The 24,029-nt window shown below is 30.2% G+C and overlaps 2 protein-coding genes across 2 annotated transcripts; both read right to left on the reverse strand.

The window, feature by feature from the left end:
- Positions 1-9,663: 9,663 nt before the first annotated feature.
- On the reverse strand, positions 9,664-13,166 carry LOC107945708 (BTB/POZ domain-containing protein At3g49900). The gene is made up of 4 exons (XM_016879800.2): positions 12,878-13,166; positions 12,711-12,780; positions 11,859-12,374; positions 9,664-10,551 (listed from the first exon to the last, which is right to left on the reverse strand). The coding sequence occupies exons 1-4, from the start codon at positions 13,024-13,026 to the stop codon at positions 9,874-9,876; spliced, it is 1,413 nt and encodes a 470-aa protein (XP_016735289.1). The 5' UTR covers positions 13,027-13,166; the 3' UTR covers positions 9,664-9,873.
- Positions 13,167-16,301: 3,135 nt separating this feature from the next.
- On the reverse strand, positions 16,302-18,806 carry LOC107945707 (mitochondrial outer membrane protein porin 2). The gene is made up of 6 exons (XM_016879798.1): positions 18,420-18,806; positions 18,245-18,312; positions 17,445-17,555; positions 17,264-17,350; positions 16,968-17,176; positions 16,302-16,861 (listed from the first exon to the last, which is right to left on the reverse strand). The coding sequence occupies exons 1-6, from the start codon at positions 18,466-18,468 to the stop codon at positions 16,555-16,557; spliced, it is 831 nt and encodes a 276-aa protein (XP_016735287.1). The 5' UTR covers positions 18,469-18,806; the 3' UTR covers positions 16,302-16,554.
- Between the last annotated feature and the right edge of the window lie 5,223 nt (positions 18,807-24,029).

A 24,029-nucleotide genomic window follows, 5' to 3' on the forward strand; every position in this document is an offset into this window, starting at 1 on the left:
TTATCAAATATATCAATGTTTCATCAATTTTCATACAATGAACATTCAAATCATATTCACATCAATAACAAACATTTCAGGCATTTAAGAATATAATTCAAGTTACACGAACTTACCTCGATACTTGTTCGTAAACAAAAAAATCTACTAATCCCGAACTTTTTCTTTTCCTCGATCTAGCTTCGTATTTGAATTTTCTGGATCTAAGCAAATAAATTTAATCATTAATCTAATACATTTCATGTTCATATGTAACATTCTCTATAATTTCATTATTATTTATAGTGCATTCAAAGCTGTCTCATTGAATCATAGTCACTAAATTATTTATATCTTGAGCTACGGAACTTAAAATTAAGATCTGCTAATTTTTCCCAAAACTAGACTCACATATCCTCTTACCATAAAATTTTCAGAATTTTTGGTTTAGCCAATAAGTACAGTTTATTCTTTAAAGTTCCCCTGTTTCACTGTTTAACAGTTCCGACCCCTCTTCACTAAAAATTAATTATCTTATTGTACAGAATTTGGATGATGTTCTCACTTGTTTATTTTAAAAATAAACTCATTAAGGATTTTAAACATATAAATTTAAGTCTATAATTATTTTTCTCCAATTTTTGATGATTTTCCAAATTCAGAATAGGGGAACCCGAATTCATTCTGATCTTGTCTCATAAAATCTATTATATCTCATGATTTACAATTCCATTACTTACATCGTTTCTTTTATAAGAAACTAGACTCAATAAGTCATATTTTATTCATTCTCTAATTTGATCTCTAAAATTTTTGGTGATTTTTTAAAGTTAGACTACTGGTGCTGTCCAAAACTGTTTTAGTGCATAATGTTAATTACCATTTTTCCCCAAGCTTTAAATAAATGATAATTTCATCCCTACTCAATTAACCTCTCAATTGAGCTGATTTTTCTCAATTGACACTTTATCTCATCACTTTAAACTACTTTATAACATTTGGAAATCAGAATTTTAGCACTAGACTTTAATTCCAAACATTTTCACAATTAGGTCCTACAAATCAATTTCTATTGAAATTACCTAATAAAATCATCTCACAAACAAATTAAAGCTTCAATTTCATGCTATTTCATCACAAAATTCCAGCACATATTCATAGAAACTTTCAATTTCATTCATAAAATCAAAAACTAATGAATTTAGTAATAGCACCTAGTTGTAAAAGTCTTAGAAACACAAAAATTACAAGAAAAATGCAAGGATTAACTCACTTGGTGCAAAAATTATGAAAAATTAGCTTGAATAAACGCTTAGGACGCTTTTGGCTGATGAGAATGCAGAAAAATAAAGAGAATTCTAGATATTCCAATTTGGTCCCATTTTTATGTTAGTAAAATTTGTTATTTTCTCATTTTACCCTTATTTCACCAATTCTCCTGAGTTTTCTCAGCTTATGCCACCCAAAATATCTCCTTTTGGACTTATTTTCAATTTATGTCCCTCCTCATTTAACAATTGAGCTACTTAATCCTTCTAGTAACTTTTACACCTTTTTCAATTTAGTCCTTTTCACTTAATTGACTACCCAAACATTAAAATTTTCTAACGAAATTTTAATACCATATTACTAACATTTCATAAATATTTATAAAAATATTTTTGACTCAGTTTTACGAGATCGAGGTCTCGATACCTTTTTTTACCCAATTTCTTCAATAATTTCTTTTTCTAACTAACTACTAAATCGGTTAAATTTTTCTATCGATATTTTCATACGATTTTCCTATCATATCAATATTCATGAAAAAATATTAAAATAAATTTCTATTTAAATCGGATTTGTGGTTAGAAACCACTGTTCCGATAACCTTGAATTTAGGCCATTACAGTTTGTATAAAAGTTCATTTGGTAACTTGATATGTGTGGTATGGTTTATACCAAATTTGGTATTTAGAAGGTTAATGATAATGACATGTATGAACGATGCTATTAATATGATTTAGTTTATGGTATGCAATGGTTAAGTCATGTTTTGAATGTACATGATTAGGTGTTAAGTTGAATGCAAATTTTGAAGTGGTGGAATTGTGGTTTGAAAATAACTGAATGTGATATTTATCATGTTGAAATTGGTTATTTATAGGTCTTATGATATGCTTACAAGCATCCTTGAATTTGGGTTTATAGTTTTGAGCATGATTGGTACATAAAACTTATGATTTTGGCCATCTGGGTAAAAGTATTAATACTAGGGACTAAGGTATCAATACTTGACAAAATGAACAGTGTTTTGAAAATGGCAGAATGCTAAAACCATATCGATACTGGTTATAATATCAATACCTATCATACAAGTATCGATATTTGTTACTTCAGTATCGATACCTATTTCCAAAGTTTTAAAAATTTTCAGATTGGTCCTTAATCATGCTCGAATCTATTAAACTATGTTTGTATGCTTGATTTAGTCCCTGCTTTACTAATAACTTCTACTATGCATGAGTTGGGATTAATTTGATGATTTTAATTGAATTCAATGTTATGATTTGTGTGTGAATATTTTGGTGTTTGTTGTAGCATTTCGTAACTTGGGTCCGGCAACCGGGCTGGGTGAGGGGTGTTACAGCTAGGTGAAACATATATTTGATATATATCGATATTTGTCAAAATATAGAAAGATTATTTTCCCAAATAAATTCTATCTTTTGACAAGAATTCATTTTTTGGTTTCTAGCTCTTAAAAGTTTATATTTTTTTAAATATTTTATCCTATACATTGAAATTTTTTATATTTTTTCAAAATATTATAGGCTCTTTATATATTTCTATATTTTTATAAAATTATATTTTATATATATTTAAAATAATAACCTAAAAAGTAATATTTTATAAAAAATAATACATATATATATAAAATTACTAAAAAATAGGTCTAGAATGAATCTAGATAAATACACCTATTTGTCCAGATTCATTATTGATTTGAAAATATTATAGTTTTTTTATTAATTTATATATTTTTAAAGATATTTAATTTATATTTTTCACATGTCATAGTAGGAGGAAATCACATGTCACCATCAAATTGACCTTCAATGTCACGTCTGTGCAAAGTAACGGTTGTGAATGTATCAATCTAAATAATGAAATATAAATTTAAATACCAACTATATAAAAAAATTAAATACTAAATAACTCGAAATGAAATAAAAATGAAAATGAGAATGTCTATATAATTGAGTGTTGAGAATGATGATGACGCAATTGGAAATACGTAACTTGCTTTTAATAAGGCAGAACCATAAGGATATCTTAGAGTTAGATTTTAAGATTTAAGTTGTTAATTGATAACAGAGTCATTTCCTTATCGTTACAGTAACTTGTTATTGACCATAAAAAAATAATATTTGTTATGAATATTTTATTATTAAGTGGATGTCCATCAAGATCAAGATAAATTTTGATGTACTTAAAACTCTAATAGTAATTAGAAGTAGAGTTCTATTTCATTTATACTTCTTATGTCTATAAATATAGACTTTGGAAAAGCATTGTAGACTATTCCGATTGATCAATAAAATATGCTCTCTCTTTGCTCTCCCATTTTCTTTGTTATTTACTCTTTGTCTATTTATTTTATAACACATTATCAGCATGATTCTCTTTTAAATATTATTCTACTTAAACTATTTCTCATAAACCAAACAATGTTCTTTAAAAAATCCCTTCAAAACCAAAATCAAGGATTGAACCAACACCCTATCCCCATCATTGCTTCCAAGTTCTTTAGCTTTTTGTGTTTGTGTGCGAAGAAACCTGTAAAGGCAATCAGGTCTAGATGCAATAAGAAAAAAAATTTAGACTATTCTACAAGGATTCAAACTTGTGTTTGTTTGCTTCTATTAAAGACCTAAATCGCCACCCATATTGCCAAAAGTAAGATTCGTACTGCACCCTCTAGTAACTACTAAAATCTTCAATCCTCAGGTACTCCAAAATCTTTAGACTTTATATGTCTAGAAATTTATATAATTGTATTTGATGTGTTTTCTCTATTATTTTTTCGGTAAATCATTCTTTTTGAAGTTTTTTTAATTAAGTTATATTATGCATAATATTTAGATGTTTAAAGATTTGATTATTAAATTCTTGTTATTAAATATTCTTGTAATTTGATTAAAATTATGGTGGAAAGTGTTATTAATCTACCATTGTTGATTAAAGGGAAATTTGATTGGATCTATTGAGTCTTATTAACTTGCTAATGTTGAATGGTTGTGTTATATCTTTTAAATTGAATTTATAAATATTTGATTAGAGCATCATAAGATTTTATAACATATATGTGGTATTGAAATTTGGTACAATGTGTATCGGATAACTTTCAAGCATCGTACACGAAAATTTTAATTGTTTATTAAAAATGTTGTTACAAAAACAAAAGTTGTTTTACTACTTGTAATATTGCTTGTGATAATAGCCAGGGTGATAACATTGATGTTAAAGATCTTTAGGTATATTTTACTATGATTTATTATATCATATTTATTTATAATTGGGGACTAACCATGACAACATTAATAGATAGATTCTGATTTGAAGTCCACGCATATTTGTGATGGTGATTATGAAATAAAGAATCTACTTGGACATTTAGTAGTCCGTCCTACTAAATCTGTTGCATTCCCCGAAGTGAACGTAAGCATAAAAAAATTTAAACCAATATTATTCTAATATTTGGTAGTGCAAATTTAGTCGAAAGCTCTAGAAGAGTTAAATATTAATATCTAAAAAGAACAAAATTTGGTAGTACAAAATTAATGCATTGGTTTTAAAAGACATTTATTGTAATGGATCTCATATTGAGATTGTGAATGAGGAAAAAAATATATTTCATATGAATCAAAAGAGGATTAGGTTATTGATTTATATTTATTACTCTTGTTATTATATTGAATTGATTGCGACGATCTTTGTAATCTTATTTTGTCATCATCCCCATTAAGGGGTTGAAAGAAAAATATTTGACTGTGAAATATCTATTTAAATTGTGGAATAATTTAAAAGAAAAATATGAGCAATGGAATATGGTAATTCTATCTAAAGCTTGTTATGGTTGTATGCACATGTAGTTGCAAGTTTTTAAAACTGTGAGTATAACTCTACAGTATTCAGAATAAGTTCTCAATTAAAATTACATGAAAAATATTAATGATGAGATCTTACAAGAGAAATTATTCAACTTTTCATGCTTCAAATGTGCTTCTACAATAGCAATATCATGAAAAAAATTTCAAGAGTTAATATCATGTTTACTTATAATTGAAGAAAAGTTTTTAATCACAAAACCTAATCATTCCCTGAAGAGAATGTAACAATATGTAATAAATTTGAAAGACATAATCTTGGACGTGGATGTAGTAAGTTGGGCTATTATAATAGTCAGAGGGGATGGTCATAATAAATTTCCTTACCACCAGAAGTGGAAAAATGAAGAAAGCAAGAAAAGAACAAGAATTCCCAATAACTCTTTAAGAAGAGAGACAACTTATGTATAAAAAGTCATTGGTTATGTACCTGTTGTACGTTTGGAAAATAAGATCCACTCTAAAAGTTTGCTATTAATAAATTTTGATTGGATTCAAAGTCTACTACTGGAGTTTAATTTCAAGACTCAACATAGAACAAAAAGAAAATGTACATCTTTAAATATTAAATTGACTTGATATATGGTTTAAATATTCGATATGGTCTTCTTTTTAAGTTTTGATTATATGGGTTACATATTATTTTAAGCATCTCATTTGTTCATGAAAATAAATATTAACTTATTTATTTATGTCGTTATAGTAGGTTTTATAATTAAATAATATATTTGATTAAAACATATCTAGTATGCAAATTTGTGTTAATAAACCAATGAATTTTATGGTTTTTCAGATTTGATTTAATTTAAAGAATTGTTAAAGGTAGTAGTTCATATGTTTTATATTATTCTATGTGTTAATTATTTAGAGAAATTACTTGAGCAATTGTAAATGAAAATTTATATGAGCATGAATGGTTGGATTTTGAATTAAATTTCATGCATGTTTACAATGATGGTTATGAAAGAAAAAAATTGTTAGTTCTTCATTATGTTACATTTTTATGTTTGAGATATGAATTTTATTCATATATTTAATTTAGGTTTGCTTCTATACATGACCTAACTAGTTACTCTTGGTAGTTAATTGGTTATGCAAAACTTTTGTTAAAATGGCTTTAAAAGTATTTAGATTGATACCATATCTCCTTATGGCTAAACAAAATAACGAGTTATCCGTTCCACCAGTTTTGCTTCATTCCCTGAAGTGAATGTAGTAATACATAACAATTATGAAATTTTAACTTACTGTCATTATTGATAAATAGATAAGAAGAAGATGGATGATTCAAAATGTTGCCAAATGTTTATTCTTAGTACAGAATGCTCAATTATTTATACTAATTTATCACTCATTGAAGCAAATGATATCTATATAATCTTATTAGTAAGAAGTATGATATATGCTTACATTATTATCTGAATTACTTTTTGCACATTCCTTAAAGTGAATGTTTGCAATAAATATAATAATTTTTTTGGACATTTGAAGATTTTGGCATATTCCCTGAAGCGAATATTGATTTAGTGGCATTATAGACTTCACATTAATTTAGACATTTCCAGTAGTACATGTCATAATAATACTTATATGTGGATACAAAATAAAAGGAATGACAGTAAAATTATCAATTTGTCACAATTTATATTGACATTATTAGTAAAATTGAAATGCATGTTAAAGTAAACCAGAAGTTTACTGATGCAAATACATTTACTACTTGGCGTGACCAATTAGCCCATTTTGGATCATATATGATGCGAAAATTAATTGAGAATTCATATAAACATTCATTAATGAACCAGAATATTCTTTAATTTAAAAAATTTTCATTTGTTGCTTGTTCTCAATGAAAATTAATTATTAGAAACTCATTAGTTAAAGTTGAGATTTAGTGTCTTGCATTTCTAAAATGAATATGAGTCCATTCACTCACCATGTGGATAATTTTGATATTATATAATTTTGGTAGATGCATCTACAAAATAATCACATATATTATCAACTTGCAACTTGTCGTTTGCAAGATTGCTTGTTTAAGTAATTAATTTTAGATTATACAATTAAGACAATTCATCTTGCTAATGCTGACGAGTTTATATCTTAGTATTTTATTGATTGTTGTATATGAGTTTGAAAAACAATTAAAAAAGTTTGTTATTTATGCGTCTAATGGTTTAGAGAAATGATTGATTGAACGCCTTTGATCAATATCTGAATCATTACTTATGATAACTAAACTTCCTATTTCAACATGAGATTATGTTGATTTACGTGTTGTACGCATCAAACCAATAAGTTATAAATGCTCCCTATTACAATTGGTTTTTGGTTAAGAGCTAAATATTTCTCATCTTTGAACTTTTGTATGTATGTATATATTCCAATTTCTCCACCACAATGCATAAAGATGAATGAGTCCTTAAAAAAAGTTGGAAATATATATTAATTTCGAGTCTCCTTATATTATTAGATGTTTTGAATGTATTGGAGATCCAATTATGACATGATTTGTGATTACTATTTTGATAGTTTTCCCGACGTTAGGGGGAGAGATATAATAGTTGAATGAAATCACTACTTGTAATGAGTTATCATTATTTAGATCCTTATAGAGAGTAATTTGAACCAGAAGTTCAAAAAGGATAACTCACTTCATTCTAAGTTGTCAAATGTATTTACAAATTTAATGAGAATAACCAAGTGTTATATACCATCTAATATTTTAATTTGAATCAAAGTCTCAGTAGGACAATCAGTTAGAATAAATGATAGATTGATCAATTCCAAAGATGAAAATTCTTCTAGATGGTCATATAGTGGTGGTGTGAGCACTAGAAGAGACCCAAGACGTAACTAATAACTAAAACCAGAAGAGATTTAGGTACCTAAAACTGAAGATTAAAATAGTGAAAATAAAGAAATATCGATAACTTATGTCAATTCGAGAAAATATGGAATCGATAATAAAAGTGGTCGACAATGGTTTTGCATGCAATATTATTGTTGAAATAATGAAATAAAGGAGAATCTTCAATAAATTTATTTAGAAATATAGATATTAAATAGATTGGTCAAAATAGAAAGATGCAACTGAAGTACAATTAAAATTCGTGGAGTTTTTTTTAGTCGAATTATCTAAAGGTATAAATCCAGTGAAGGTATAAATGAAGTAGTTTTGCAAAAATAGAATAAAAATATAAAGTATTTCGCTAAATTCTGGCATTGATTATGAAAAGATATAATATTATTTTGTGATGGATGTAATAATATTTAGATATATTATTAAACTGACCGTTCATAAAAGATTTAACTTACGTTTAATTGTTGTTGTTACAACCTTTTATGGATCACTATATAATAAAGTTTATATTAAAACCCTTGAAGGATTTAGAATGCTAGAAGCATATTGAAATTTTTGGGAAATAGTTCATTTATATGAATTGAAATAATTTGAACATATGTGGTAAATTTGGCTGAGTGAATAGTAGTTGAAGGAGGATTGTAAAATGATTCAAAATACCTATTTATATTTTTATAGAAGAATCATTATTAAAGTTTCTTATAATTATTGTTGAAACTCCTGGAGAGTTTAAAATATATTTCTCCAAAATTTTTCCTCACTCATAACTTTCAAAAGAATGGTGATATAAATGTTTAGCAATACATTCAAATAGTCATTTGAAAAGCTAGTATTCAAGATTGAACACGTAAAATATGAGATATTATGTAATGTTTTTATGAGGGGGAATAAATACGAGTTGTACTCTTTTTTTCCTTAACCAAGATTTTGTCCTATTGGGTTTTCCTAGTAAAGTTTTTAATGAGGTAGCATGTTATACGTATTATAGATATGTATACTTTTTTTCCTTCACTAGGATTTTTTTTCCCACGAGATTTTTATCTTAGTAAGGTTTTAACAAGACATATAATCTACCAAGGGACATCCAAGAGAAAGTGTTATGAATATTTTATTATTTAATGGAAATCCATTAAGATCAATAAGTTTTGATGTACTTAAACCTCTAATAGTAATTAGAAGTAGAATTCTATTTCATTTATACTTATTATATTTATAAATATAGACTTTGGAGAAGTATCATAGATTATTCCGATTGATCAACAAAACATGTTCTCTCTTTGCTATCCCATTTTCTTTGTTCTTTACTCTTTATCCATTTATTTTATAATAATATTAAAAATGTAATTAAAATAATTTTAAAAAAAAGTTGTATAAAAAATGGGCCCTTCCTCTGTACTAAATTCTTCACGAGGCAAAGGTGACCCACGCTGCTCATCATAAATCAATCAGAACCTTTAACATTTGAACCAATTGGGTCTCTTAAATATAGGGGACCAAGAAAACCTATAATTTATGCTCACAATTTTGAAACTTTGAATTTAAATTTGTATGCTTGAATGTCCAAAATTTAATGATGCAATATAAATGTTTTTAGTGGTTTCATTTTTAAGAACTTTTGAATTCTTCATCTCACACTAAAATTATTTACATATAAAAACCTAATACATGATATATGAAAAAATATAATTAATACATGAAATATGAGTTGCATAGAGGAAAAACAAAAGCAAACCAAGATTTGAACACTAATTATGCATAATCAGAATCCCTTCGTTTCTAATGGAATGCATGGGTAAGACTAAAATGGGAACCAGTATGTAATATACCATTCAGCTAGTTAGTTCTTTTGTATTAAAAAAGATATACCATTTTCCGGTAATGTTAAACTTTTCTTGTGATTAGTGCAATTTTTGGTTGCAATGCGCATTTTAACCCTTTAATCAACCTCTGCCCAATATTTTTCTTGATGCCTGAATTCTCCGATGATGAACACCCCAATGCCCTCTCTTCTAGACCACCGCTAAACCGAAAACTGGCTGAAGCAGGAGCTCCATTATATGCTCTTTCAATCTTTCTCCCTGAACCGTAATGGAAGCTAGCAGACCGGCCCGATTCCAGTACATCTCTACATCCACCACCACTTCTTTCAATAACATTCTCATGATCAGATTCTTGCAATAACTTTTTCATGCAAAGGAGCTGTTTATCCAGGGTTTGGATGCGGGAACTGGTGGCGTCCATTGCTGCCTTGAGCTGAGCCGTTTCACGCTTGGTGGCATCGCGTTGGAGGATTTCACCGAGGGTAACGTTGCTGTTGTCGTCGTCCTCGTTGTTGCTGTTTGTAGGGCGATGCCTGCGAGGGTAGTATTGGTGATTGGCGGCTGATAGAATGGAGCGGCGGGTATTGAGTTGTTCCACCAACATGGCTCGGACCACGAACCGCAATGGCATTCGAGGGTTTTGCACTGCATGTAAGAGCAGTTGAGGTGAGAGCTTGTTGCAGTCTATGGAATTACATATCTGCGTCTTCTGCTCTTCCGTTATCTTCGCATTGTGCTCCTGCACAAACCATAAGTTTTAATTTCATCGTAATCAAATATTAATTAATGAGTAGTCCAGCAGTCGTTAATGCTATCCAGATTTATATATTAAAGTTTATATTCAACACATATTTGAATTATAATTATAATCATTAATCTGCGTAATTAGAATTAAAATTAATTATTACAATGCATAAACAGAAGGACTAATAACCGAAATACATTCAAATTTAAATTAAAATAAAATATTGATAGAATCCATGCATGGTGAAGCTTAAAGTAAATAAAATCTCACATGTTTTACGTATAGTAAAATTCAAACAAGTGTTGAAGATCCTAATAGTTCAACCTTTGCAAATACTACAAAGCTTCATTGGCATATATTTTTTAAAATATATAAAAAAAAATATTAATATCAGCACGTAAAACATACCATGTTCTTATTAAATCCAAGCATGCAAAATATGTTTTCAAAATTTAAAGTGAGAAAAATATGAGAACCATCAACTCACACATTTTAAGTTTCAAAAATTTTAGATTTTATTAGGCAAAAAAAAAACAATTAATCAAATGTGCAAGCCAATTAAATCTTTTCGATTTGCTAACGTGATTAACAGAAATAATGAAAAGTTGAGAGTGACCTATCATGCGAATAAATAAGTTGATATGACATGCCATATACATAAATATGTCAGATATATATACTACATCAACAAATATTTAAAAAACCTAAAAAATTGTAGGTTTGAAATAAACTTAAATAAAAGAACATCTAAATTTATTTAAATGCGGACATCTATTTATTTAAATTCATTTTAGTAATAGTTGAAAAAGTGATATAAATTATAAAAATTAATAAAAGTTGTAAAAAATAATAAATACTAGAATGGAATGCTTATCCAGGTGAGACATCATGAATTAGCTTCTTCTCATTATTTTCGTCAATCGCATTAACATACCACATCAAATGATATGGTCTATTTTTTGAATTAGATATTCTTTTTCTTTAGATAATGAACTTTTTCTTTAGAGAAGAAAAAGAGACTTAAAATTGAAATTAGTGAAAACCTAAAGCAAAAAAACTAGAAATAAAGAGACGCCAAACAAGATAGCGGTTCCTACATACACAATCTTAAATAAACTCACCTCCTTACACCTAAATTTCTAAATGCACCTATAACAAAAGTTCACGCTGAATTTTTTTAAAAAAAAATTATATATTTTAATTGAATTAATGGTCATCAAATTAATTCATGGGGTTTTTATTGAATAAAAAAACTAAAATTTCAATTAAGAAAGTAGTGCAGTGTCCTGTCCTGTCCTTACCTCGAGATAAAAATCAACGATTCTGTAAAGCAAATCCTGGTACTCAAATCGTTGGTGCATAGACTCAGCAACGATTTTGAAATCATCGGCGCGCAAAGAAATAACGTCGTCAAAATAACCGTCCAATCCCTTACTATCCTCCGTTAAATTCATAACCTCTACGCATCTACTAACGAGAAACGACGTCGTTTCCGCCTCCGGGAGCAAGGCCAGGCAAGACTTGAAAACAATCGCCGCGTACTTTCCGTTAACGGCGATGAATTTTTGGAAGTAATTCTCAGTCATCTGCTTCAAGTTACTGTCGTCCTCACCTTTGGCCTCCGTCATTCCGAGGAGGTCCGCTGCTACCAAGAGTGACGCTACGTTGAACGGCGTTACGAGGAGGTGAGTCCCGTAACAGAAATCGACAACGAGAGAGAATGTTTCGGCGGTTATGTTTAACGGCGGGGATAACGTCAATTCTGATTTTTCAGTTAATTTCCGCCTTAAATAGGTGCTCCTGGATATCAGAGGATCCTATGAAAAAAAAAGGGAACCCAAAACTATTCATTAACAATAATTGGTAAACGCAGCGTTTAGATAGCTTTTCCGCGTTGGTAACATACTAACATTAAATCGTTGAACCAAATGGAATTCATTAGAAAATGACTATGATTTGACTTAATTATTATTTGAAACTCTCAGCCTAAAACTGAAATATTTAGCTTTGAGTTTCTATGGATTTTACTAAGCTTAAAACTCAATTGTATTATTTTGAAGTAGGAAGTGATGAGATATTCTTCGAATACAGAATTGGATAAGTTTCTAGTAATCATTAAACCCAAGAAGAGAAAAAGAAACACACACACATACCTTATGAAGGTGAAAAGCAGTTCCCTGTACATGTATCAACACGTCAGTTTTACACCCCATTGCCGATGACCTTATAATATACAATGCCCAGAAATAAAATAAGACAAAAACCCCAAGAAAATGTAATAATTTTTTTCAAAAGAAAGAAGAGAGTAAATATAAAATACCAAGCTTGTGCACTTGAATGGAGAGGTGAAGGAGGAGAAGAGAGAAGTGAAGGAGAGTTGGAAGAATTATCATCATCATCATCATCATCATCATAAACTTCATCTTCATAAATGGTTTCTACAACTCCTAAATTTCCCCAAGGCTTCATTTTTTGTGTTTGTTTGTTTGTTTGTTTTCCTTCTGGGGTGTGATTTTTGTTTAGTGTTTTAATGGTGTTGCTATTGGCACTAGGGTTTTTGGGATTGGAGGGGGGTGGGGAAATTCCTTTGCTGGTTGGGATATTAATGGTGCATGTGATGACTCATAAATGCTAGCTTTTAATGACCCTTTTCTTACCCTTCTCTCTGGGAATATGACTTTTACTCTCTTTTTTTTATTTCAGTAAATATAGATATGTTAATATGATTATAATAAGTAACATATCTATATGATTAATATAAAAAAATTGGCAGATGCATGAATTGCTAATAAAAAAAAGGAAGAAAATCCATTAGATTTTTGCACCTAACTACATAAAAAAAAAAAGACCAATTAGGTTTAACCATATTTGCATAATCTATTTGATGAATATGTTTCTCAAGAATTTGAGAAATGTTGGATGCTATTTGCTGATTTTATTATTATTGAGGGCAAAGAATCAATCATTGATTTTTAAAAGCATCTTAAAATTTATTACCAATAAATTAAGCGTTATGGAGAAAGACATGAAGGGGTGTCTGCCATATAAACACCATGTCTTACAATACAATTTAACATTTCAAATTCCTGGAATTATTTTTACGATTTGAAGTCAAAATCCTTGTAATCTTTTATTCATATTCAAACCTCCCTTGTTGGTGGCAGATTCAAAAATACGATTTAAGAGTAAGAATAAAGTTAGAAACTTTTTTTGGACAGAATTAAATTATATACTTTTATGATTGTAAAAATACAATTTTATCATTTTAATAGCCTATATTTTTATAAACTTTAGAGGATTAAATTAATTTTTATCTTTTTTGGGGTCAAAGTGCAATTCTATCATTACTAATTTAAAATTTTATAAATTATAAAGGGCCTAAATGAAAAATTTTCTATTTTAGGAGGGCTAGCCCCTACCAACCCCCTTAGGGGTGTTCAAACAGTTAACCAAACCGAACTAGTATTAACTGAATTAACCGAGCTTTTTAATCTTTTAACCGTTAACCGAACCAAAATTTTTTCAAAAAATATTAATCAAACCAAATTAACCAACTTTATATGTTTTTTTTTGTTAAAACATGTATAAAACATATCAAAAAAATAAATTTTTAATGTTCATTTGACCGGATTAATCGGATTAACTAAATTAACCGAACTAGTAATAGCCTAATGCATATAATATATACTATTATTTATTAAATTCGGTTAATTAATCGATTTTGAACTGAATTAACCGAACTAGGAATAGCCTAATGCATATAATATATAATATTATTTATTAAGTTCAGTTAATTAATCGATTTCAAACCGAATTAACCATTAACTGAAATTTTTAAAAAAATTTAACCGACCGAATTAGATCGGTTCAGCCGGTTAATTCAGTTTTAACCGAAGTTTGAACACCCCTAGCCCCCTAGATCCGCCCCTATATATTCCTCTCTTTTATTTTTTTTTAAATTATTATATATTCTAAGTAGTAAAAAGAGTATTTTTGTCCATTGTTTAAAATGATGAGGTTTATTGTTCAGAAAGAAGAAACTATGAGGACTAAACATAAGTTGGAATAATTTTCATAATGCAAAGGGGGAATTTCATTCAATATAGTAGGGTTAGTAGTTGGAAGAAATGAGTATTTTTTTATTAGCGGGGGTTATATCATCTATTCACCCACTTTTATTGGTAATAAAATCAAACAAAATAGTTAAATTTGTTTTTCTCTTTTTAGTTATAAGACAAATCTACCACTTTTTTATAAATAAATATAGAAACTTACCATTATAAGTGTATACATAAAATTTTCACTCAATTTTTATATTATTTAACTTTGCCAATAAACCTTAAATTTTATCGACTTCGATTTTTTAAATTAAAATTTACATTTGATGTTGATTTTGTTCGTTTGAAAACAATATATATAAAGAAATATTATTCAAATATTTTATTTTAATAGTTAATAATAAATTAATTTATAAAGAAAAACTAAAAATTAATAAATTAACTTCAAATTTTCAGTAAATGTAAAAACCTTTAAAAAATTAAAATATAAAAAAGGTTTTATAAATAAGAGTTGTTATTAATACTAAAAATCTTGCCACATGCATATGCCTGTGGAAACCACTGATCTAAAACACGGATGTGTGTTTAAAAATAACATACAATCTATATACATTAATTTAAAAGTTATTTTTTAAAAGTTTACTCAAGTATTATTATTGATGAAGTGGTAAAGAATTTGATTATAAATCCATTAAACACAAGTTTAATTTTTAGATGTGTTAATTTTAGTTCTTTTATTTAAAAACTATAGAAAAATATAGAAAAACAAAAAAGACCAAAAAAACTAATAGTAATCATTTAATTAAATGGTATATTACTCATTTCCTAATCAAGTTGGTACCCAATTAACCCGTGACACTAACTCAATCAAGAGATTTTTTTACGGCAAAGCCCTAACAATAACACACCTAGCATGACTTAAACCCAAGCCATACCTAGGATGGTCAACACCCTAATCATCAGGCCAACACGCGAGATTCTAAGTCAGGAGTTTTATTAATAGTATAAAGGTAACATTATATTAAGTAATTTATTGTTGGTAATTATTAAAATATTTTTATTAGATTTGTCTTCAAGTTATTTATAGTAAAATTTAATAAAAAAAATCAAAATTCAATCAACTGCTAAAATCCTAAATACAATTAAAATAGAGTGCGAAATTTGCACATTGACCCTTTCTTTTTTCTATATTAAATAGATTTCACCTTTATAGCTTCTAATGCTTTAGAGAAAAAAGGCATTTTTTTAGAATAGAAAAAGACATTTGTTATTAACATGTAAAAGTTATATACCAGAAAAAATATATATATATAAAATTTTAATACACAAAAAATAATATAAACACAAGTATAATTACGTGTTTGATGCATTCAAGTTTTTTAATGTAATATAAATTGACATATTTTTTACTCACTAATAATTAATGTTATCTTTAGTTTTGTGTTATGTTATTTTATTTCGGGGTCTTACTTGATTTTATAATTCAATTTATATTTGTTAGTAATTCCAGAAGTTGTATGTTGATGTAAAAATTTATTTCGATTCTGCAAGGCGTAGTAAATAATTTCAGTTACACGTAAGTATGTGAATAAGTCAGGATTTGTAAGGTCGTGATGGAGTAACTTAAAAGAAGGCGACTGGAATGAATAAAACTTTGGTGCAAAAAATCAAAAAGCTTTCGACCAATTAAAAGGAAGACCTCGACAAAACAAGGCTTAAATGCACCATTATCAAAATGACTCAAAACTTACAATATTGAATCATGGAAAAGCCTAAAGTATCATCAAACATCCATCCACAGCCTTTGAGAACCTAGAAATGAATATTTATCATCTGTGGAACTATTTATTGCCACCCTTCATCAATCACCAAGAAAAAAAATTTTAAGGTATCAAATTCCAAAAGCATCATTGAATAGCCAAAAATGAAAAAAACCTAATTAGGGCTTCAGAGCAAGCGCCAATCCGAACTGGGGACTTTTTTCCAAGGCCTTTGTGTCAAGCTCACTGGAGATTGTCAACAACGACTTCGGTACGACTTCGTGTTGCAGCACTGCTCCAAGCCTCCCATGACTGTTGAGCTTAGCTTTAATCAGAGTGAGATGATCAACAGCATACACCCCTCCAACAGTAAACGTGTTCTCATTTGTGGAAAACCTTCGGCTGATCTCAGCCACGGCAGCACTCTTCTTCAGCTGGTCCATGTAATGCACATATGATGCTTTTATACTGTCTCCCTTGTCTCCCCTGCAAATAATAAGAGAAAGAAATCAGGGTCAAAGATTAGAAAATTCTCAATTCGGTTCACTTTTAAAATCATGTGGAGTAAATACAGTAATGTACAAAAGCTTACAGAATTATCGAAGCACAGGAATCCGGTTTTGTCATGCTAATACCAGCAGTATACTTTGTGAAATTTCCAGAGGTGGTATCATAACCTGCCTCTGCACCAAAAGCAATAGTGGGTGTCCCAATGGTCGCCGTGACATCAACGCCTGGTGTCTGGTTCAAACCAACCGTTGTTGTAACGGTTGCATGGTCATGGAAATACTGAACCTCCAACTGCAAAATAGATAGCAGATATGGACTATTAAACATCAAAATCATCAACATGGAAAACATTTCTGCTTAGGAGAGGTAGCTTCCTACCTTGCCTGAGTTATAATCAGGCACTTTGAACGATGCAATAGTCTTCGTGGATGGAAGAATCTCAGTGAATGTAAGTGTTGTGGAGATCTGGAAAAACAATGTAAGAATGTAAGACGCTCAGCTGGATTAGGCTACTGTTATTTAATAGTTTCAAAAGAAAGTGAAAACCATAAGAACCCACGTTAGAGTTGGTATCAACTTTGACATCGAATTGAGTATTCTTGTACTTGTATAATGCAGCAACATCCCCAGTAGAAAGTCCTCCTTTCTTTAGAGCAGTTGATGTAAGGGCCTGATATATATATAAGGGGGCATATGAGGAATAAAATAGAACAACTTCACCTGTTGTAAGTTTTAAATTATAGGATCTAGCTAAAGAAAACCACATGAAAGTTCATTAACCTCAGCAGACAAATCAAAATTCAAACCGCCAAGGAAAACTTTGAGACAAGTAAAATTTAAAACTTTTGGCTCGGTTCAGAGCGGTGTATCTCTTGCATTCATTCGAATTACACCTTTTGAACTAAAAAAAGTGGTAATATCAATTCAGACGAAAACAGTGCCATCTGGAAACACAGGTTCACCGACAATAGATTGGCAACAAAATGTTTGAGTCCAAAGATTCATGAGAAATCCAGGGAAATCACCCTAAAACAGATTTCTTTTCAGTGGAAAAGAATAAATAACAAGAACCTTGATTTTTCAAATGCCCGATCTACATTCAATTATAAGTTAGACCTTTCTAGCCCTTTTTTTTTTGGTTGCAAATTAGACCTAATTACTCCAAAACTCAAGGTTCACAATTACATAAATAGAGCCTGAAATTATGAAAGCACTAGTTTTACACAAATATGGACCCTCTCTATATATCAAGTCCTAGCGAGCAAATCGGAGTGTCATTATAGAATAAACTATCGCACCCCAGCTACGATATAAACATGAATCGAAATTCAAGGTGTAAAAGAGATTATTTTGGCATACAACTCCAGCGCCAGTGTAAGTAGAAACAGTGAACTTCTGATCCGAGGTATAATCTTTAGTCAACAGATCTAAGCATTCAAAAAAGGGAGAAATGAAAACAGGTAATTGAAAGGAATATAAATATATATCGAAAGATCGTACGGTGGAGAAGGAAGGAGATAGAGGAATTGATTACCTTTGGCTTTCTTGCCGATATCGACGAAGAGTCCTGGTCCCTTACTCATGGTTGCAGAAAAGACTGGGAAAGATCTGAGAAATTGATAGGATTTAAAAGATGGTGAAATCGAATGGAATCGATTCGAAGGACGCAGGGCTTTTTTTAGTGGAGACGAAAATGAAAATGCCAAAACTTTTGAAGGAGGTGAATATCGGGTGTGCCCCTTTTTGGAACTCCTAGTGTTCGTAACCGTTTGATTTTGTCGAAACTATGATCAAATTCAACCTTCATCAAGTATATGTATTATTTAAATAATCACAATGCTGGCTGGATCTGGGAGGAATATTATTACAGCCAAATCCTACACTAATGGATGAGTTTCAAAAAGTAACTACTACACATTTTTTTGCCAGGAAAGTGATGATTTCAGATAAATAAAAATATTGTTTATTAACTTTTTTTTTAGTTATAATATTTGAATAAATCTTTTGTTTTTTAAATAAAGTTTAGATCTTACAGTTGTTTAAACTTGATGATATGGTCATGACAAAAAAACCTTTGATCATATAGTTTACTTCAAGAATTATCGAGATTTAATCTTAAAAATAGGTTCAGAGGAATGCCAACTTAAACTCTTAAATTAAAGAGTTTTGAGATTTAATTGGGCCAATGAAATTCGCTTCTAAGATTATTAAGATTTGATCTTGAACAATGGTGTGAATTACTTAAAAAATTCATTTTTTAAAATAATTATTGGATTAGGTTGATTTTTTTTGTAAAATTACAGGATCAGGCTGAAATAATGAAAACGTTTTCATCTAAAAGCGTTTTCAGCATATTGGCAGAAAAAATCTTTTAGCTGGAAGTGCTTTCTGCCACATTAGCTGAAAACACTTCCTGTTTTCCCCCAACGGTCACTCTCAATGGCTATTTTCTCCAACAACTATTTAATTAGCTATTGAAACCAACGACTACCTCCAAAACGACTATATTTCTTTTTCTATATAACCCCCCTCCCTCATTTCATTTTTGTCAATTCAATCTCAACTATCTCTCTCACACACATTTTCAAACCTCTCTCAATTCCTTTTAATTTCTTACTCAAATTTTATTTCTCTCTCAACTCTCTTTTTTTTATTAAAATTATATTAAAATTTTTGTAAATTTTTTTTTTTCTATTACAAGTTATTTCGTGTTTTTCAAAATTAGCAATGGAAAAATCTCTAATCCGTTTGGATGGCAAGCACATTTCGGTCGATCAATTACAAATGACAAGAATTTTTTATTATATTTAATCCAATTTAATTTAAATATTTTCTTATTATATTAGAATTTAATATTATGTATTTTTTTATATATAACCAAAAGAATGAGTTTTGGAGACGTATATTCGTAATCTACCCGGTCCTCAATCACCTTTAATCGAACCCTACTTGAGAAATGCGAGATTTTTACACGTGCCATTATAGGTAAGGGGTGTATATTGGACCCCACACTTGTAAGCACGCTGGTGGAAAGGTGGAGACCCAAGACGCACACATTCCATCTTCCATACAGTAAGTGTACTATCACTCTCAAGGACGTGCAGTTACAGCTCGGGTTACCAGTGGATGGGCCTGTAACACCCCAAATCTGACCTATACATTATGGCCAAATCTGGAAGGTTAAAAAAATAAGTTGAAATCTTTACTTTCCAGAACGTGACTCGTTACGAAAACGAAAATCAAAGTTTTATAAAACTCGCCACAATTTCTTAATAGGAAAATTTGTCATTCTTAAAACATTTATATGAATTTACCAACCACTAAATTAAAAACCCAATTTTATGAAATCATAGTGCTTAAGTCACTTGCTTCAGAAAACTCGTAATTCTAAATAAAATTTTGTAGCAGAAATTTTAGAGTTGATGATTTGAAAACCGTGATCTCGATAAGTGAAAACCAAACATTTATTTGAGCACATTCTGAAACTTTAGTTATTAATCTTCGTAAAACTCATTTCAAATTTGCAGTAGAAAATCCTTAGCTTGTTTAATTTTTGAAAACCAAACATTTATTTTTAAATAACTAAAAATAATGCAAAAATCTTTAATTGAATAAAAAAAACCAAAAGTCCAAAAAATTTGAATATTAACAAATCAAACCATTTTATGTGAGAGACCAATCCGAGTTCCCAAACGCCGCCCAACCCTAATTTTGTCGATTACCAGAAAAGTCAGAAAAATTTGGTGAGCTAACAAGCTCAATGTGTAACTAAACTCAAACAGAAACACAATAAACAAATCAAAATGTCACAGAGAAGTTATCAAACTCGAACGACAAAACTGTGCATGCATGGTCATGCCAATGCAATATTTCGAAAAATGAAATGCAAATTTTCAGAAAACTTCCTATCCATCTCTGCTGCATACCAAATTAGAGCTCCTCAAAACTCTTCCATCCAAAACACACTAACAGATAATTGTAGACAATGCCACCAAAGATTGTAGTTAAAACTGCCAAATCAAATATATATGGTAATGCCACTATATTGCAACCAAGCTGCCAAAACAGATATGTGTGGTCGAACCACTATAAATGCAGCCAAGTTGGCAGAACAGAAATGTGGTTAAACCACCAAATAGTGCAGATCATTAAACTGCCAAAACTTCCTCCTTACCATATTATCCCAACCCCATGCATTGTGACATGGCATGCAAATATAGAATCTGAATGAAAAGCATATAAGACATGCAGTTGTACAATAGCAAAAATTAGAAGGCATGGAATTCCACGGTTTGTAGAACAAATGTGTCACAATTTCAACAAAAACAAACCAGTTTTGCCATAACGTCACATGCATGGTCATATAACAGATTCAAACATATACAAGTTAACATAATTAGACATTATATGCTCATATACAACATAGTAAAACAGAAACATGCCATCAGAACTATTAGTATATAGATCATACATATATATTTCACATACCTTTTCCACATTACTTATAGTATCATATCATCAGATATCATGTTTTCAAGTCCTATTGACACAATATGGACTCTACAAATTGGCTAAATACACATCATAGATAAATATGGCCCTAGGTGAAATTTCCATAAAATGGGCCCACACGACCCAAGTGGCCCAACCTGTGTGGCACACACGGCCCAATTAACCCAAACAGTGTGTCATACATGGTCGTGTGACATCGACAATGGGTTTTTTTTGGCTTTTTTCCATTTTCTATTTTTACGAGATTGAATCATACATCTGGTCATTTTTCGATGTCAACGCTATAGTAGCAAATCCAATACCTATATGACATCCAACATACGGATTAGTGACAGAAATGAGAACCAATTAAAAAGAAAATGACCCTCGCTTTAAAAAATTATGTTCCAAAATAGTAGAGTAATCGACTGTAATAAACCAAAACAACTCCAAAATCAGTCATTCAATTACTTACCCTTGCTTGTTTAGTACTTGGAGCACCTCAAAATGCCACAGGGTTATTTGGCACAATATCCTCTCCTAACTAGAACCAAATCAATTAGTCTCGCACAATTTCGCTGACAACAACCTGCAAAATAAAATATTCCAAAAAAATTTAAAAACCACTTTCTAATCAACAAAACAACGAACATACATACGAAAAATTATGAAACCTTACCAAGTCTCTGTAGCACACACGGCCAAACACCACAACAGAGTGTTAACAACGGTACAAGGAAAAACAACATCCCAAAAATGAATTGAAATCACGAAAGAAAAGAATGTAAAGGGAAAAAGTAGATAAAGTTGTCTGAAAAAAATTTACCATAACCAAAATAAAGAAAACGAAAACTACTGATGGTAAGAAAGGGGAAGAACATTCGAAAAAGAAAGAAAAAAATTATAAAAAAAGAATGACAAAGAGAAAAAAGTGCAAAAATCAAAAGTTGAGAAAAAAAGGAAAAGAGAGGGAAGTGGGAAAGTGAACAGCAATAGTGGGGAAGTTTTTGGGGATAATATTTGTTATCCAGTTAGATTTCCAAAGTGTTTGAAATTGACCCACTTCCTGAGTCATGGATGGTACAACAGAGTAAAACAAAAAGAATTCTTTCATTAGACACAACAAGATTCAAACACAGGACCAAAGGGAAAGCTGACACCTTACCACTGAACCAAAAGGCTTATTTTGTCATCAATTGAGCAAAAATAATATATAAGCTATAAGTTCAAAGATAAGGGTTGGGAAAAATTAACAAAAATTCAAGGGAAGAGATTTGAACACAGAACCTCACACACATAAACACAACACTTAACCACTGAACCAAATTAATTCACTTGATAAAAATTCCACAACCTTAATTCAAAAACAAGACGTGACCACTCCTGGTTTCACTAACCCAATTCTTACTAACCTGGTTTTTGGGATGTGACAGGGCTAGCAGTGATTGGGTCAGTTGTTGCAATCGATTGGAGAGACATATGCGATCAACTTTTTGAGAGGATCTCGGAAACAATTATTGGATCCTGGATATATGTGAATTGGTTAAGAAGAAATTTTGTTGGGCTCTATACAGATTCGAGCGAAGCCCAAAGGAACAACACACTCGAGCATACATTCTTATGATCATTAGGGCTCTCCTAATGCCCGACGAGTCACAAAATCTTGTCCATTTAAGGTGGCTGCTAAAACTCGTCGACTTTAGAGAAGTGAACGAACTTAGTGGGTGGTCAGTCGTGTTGGTGACGTTGTACTAGAAAATGTGTTGAGTGATAGAACCACAAAAAATTAAAATCGATGGCTGCACTCTACTACTGCAATCATGGGTGTGATACCAACTGCCCTTTTTATGTCCTCGAGCGGACTATCCTTATGCAGTCCCACTCGTAACAAGGTAAAATTCATTAGATTATATATTTACCATAATAAAATTATTTAAAATTTAAATATCGTGTTAACATATTATTTCAATAGGAGGAACCATGGGTCAAATTACATGGAACTATTGGATGAGCTTCGAGATATACAACTTCTGTTAAACTAATGATAAGAAGCGGAGGTATGTATTTTTTAAATTTAAATTATATAATATTAACGTAATTGATTTAAAAATTAATAGTATATATAAAACTAAAATTTTTATTATTTTAATATAGTTTGAATAGGCGTCATGCTCAAATCCGACAATTCAAGAATACATCCCATTCGAATTCTTGGTGAATCCTAACATCTGGCACGTGAAGGTGTCATTGGTAGTGTTTGCTATGGTGGAGATGCACGAGTCGGATAGAGTATTATGACAGTTCAGGTTTAGGCAATATATTTCGTCGGCACCCTAAGACATTGAAGATCTGCATCATATCGACTTGCGGGGGAGAACGGATGAGAATTGACTTATATTCCACATACAATATTTTAACATTTAGAACAATAGGTATGAGTTTTTACTTACTTGCAAGACCATTATCGCTCCAAAGTTAGCCTGTGATCTGGAGTACATGCCATGGTTTAGGATCCATGGCAAGTCATATCTGCTAGCGGAAGAAGCAAGGGGTAGACAATCCCATATGAGGAGGCCATGATGGGCACCTAGGCATCTAAGGTCAAGAGCAGCTATCAAGGCGAGTCCATTGTTTACACCTATGCTAGAATCGA

The sequence above is a fragment of the Gossypium hirsutum genome, chromosome D12, assembly GCF_007990345.1.
Source record: "Gossypium hirsutum isolate 1008001.06 chromosome D12, Gossypium_hirsutum_v2.1, whole genome shotgun sequence".
Lineage (NCBI taxonomy): Eukaryota > Viridiplantae > Streptophyta > Magnoliopsida > Malvales > Malvaceae > Gossypium > Gossypium hirsutum.

Bases quoted from the DNA above. Each gene is read 5' to 3' on its own strand.
- LOC107945707 (XM_016879798.1), bottom strand. From the start codon at position 18,468: ATGAGTAAGGGACCAGGACTCTTCGTCGATATCGGCAAGAAAGCCAAA. The intron at 18,313-18,419 runs GTAATCAATTCC...TTGAATGCTTAG, and splicing joins TATCGGCAAGAAAGCCAAAG to ATCTGTTGACTAAAGATTAT. The intron at 16,862-16,967 runs GTAAGCTTTTGT...TATTATTTGCAG, and splicing joins TCCTGTGCTTCGATAATTCT to GGGAGACAAGGGAGACAGTA.
- LOC107945708 (XM_016879800.2), bottom strand. From the start codon at position 13,026: ATGAAGCCTTGGGGAAATTTAGGAGTTGTAGAAACCATTTATGAAGAT. The intron at 12,375-12,710 runs GTATGTGTGTGT...TTTTTTTCATAG, and splicing joins CTGCTTTTCACCTTCATAAG to GATCCTCTGATATCCAGGAG. The intron at 10,552-11,858 runs GTAAGGACAGGA...TGGTTTGTGCAG, and splicing joins TCGTTGATTTTTATCTCGAG to GAGCACAATGCGAAGATAAC.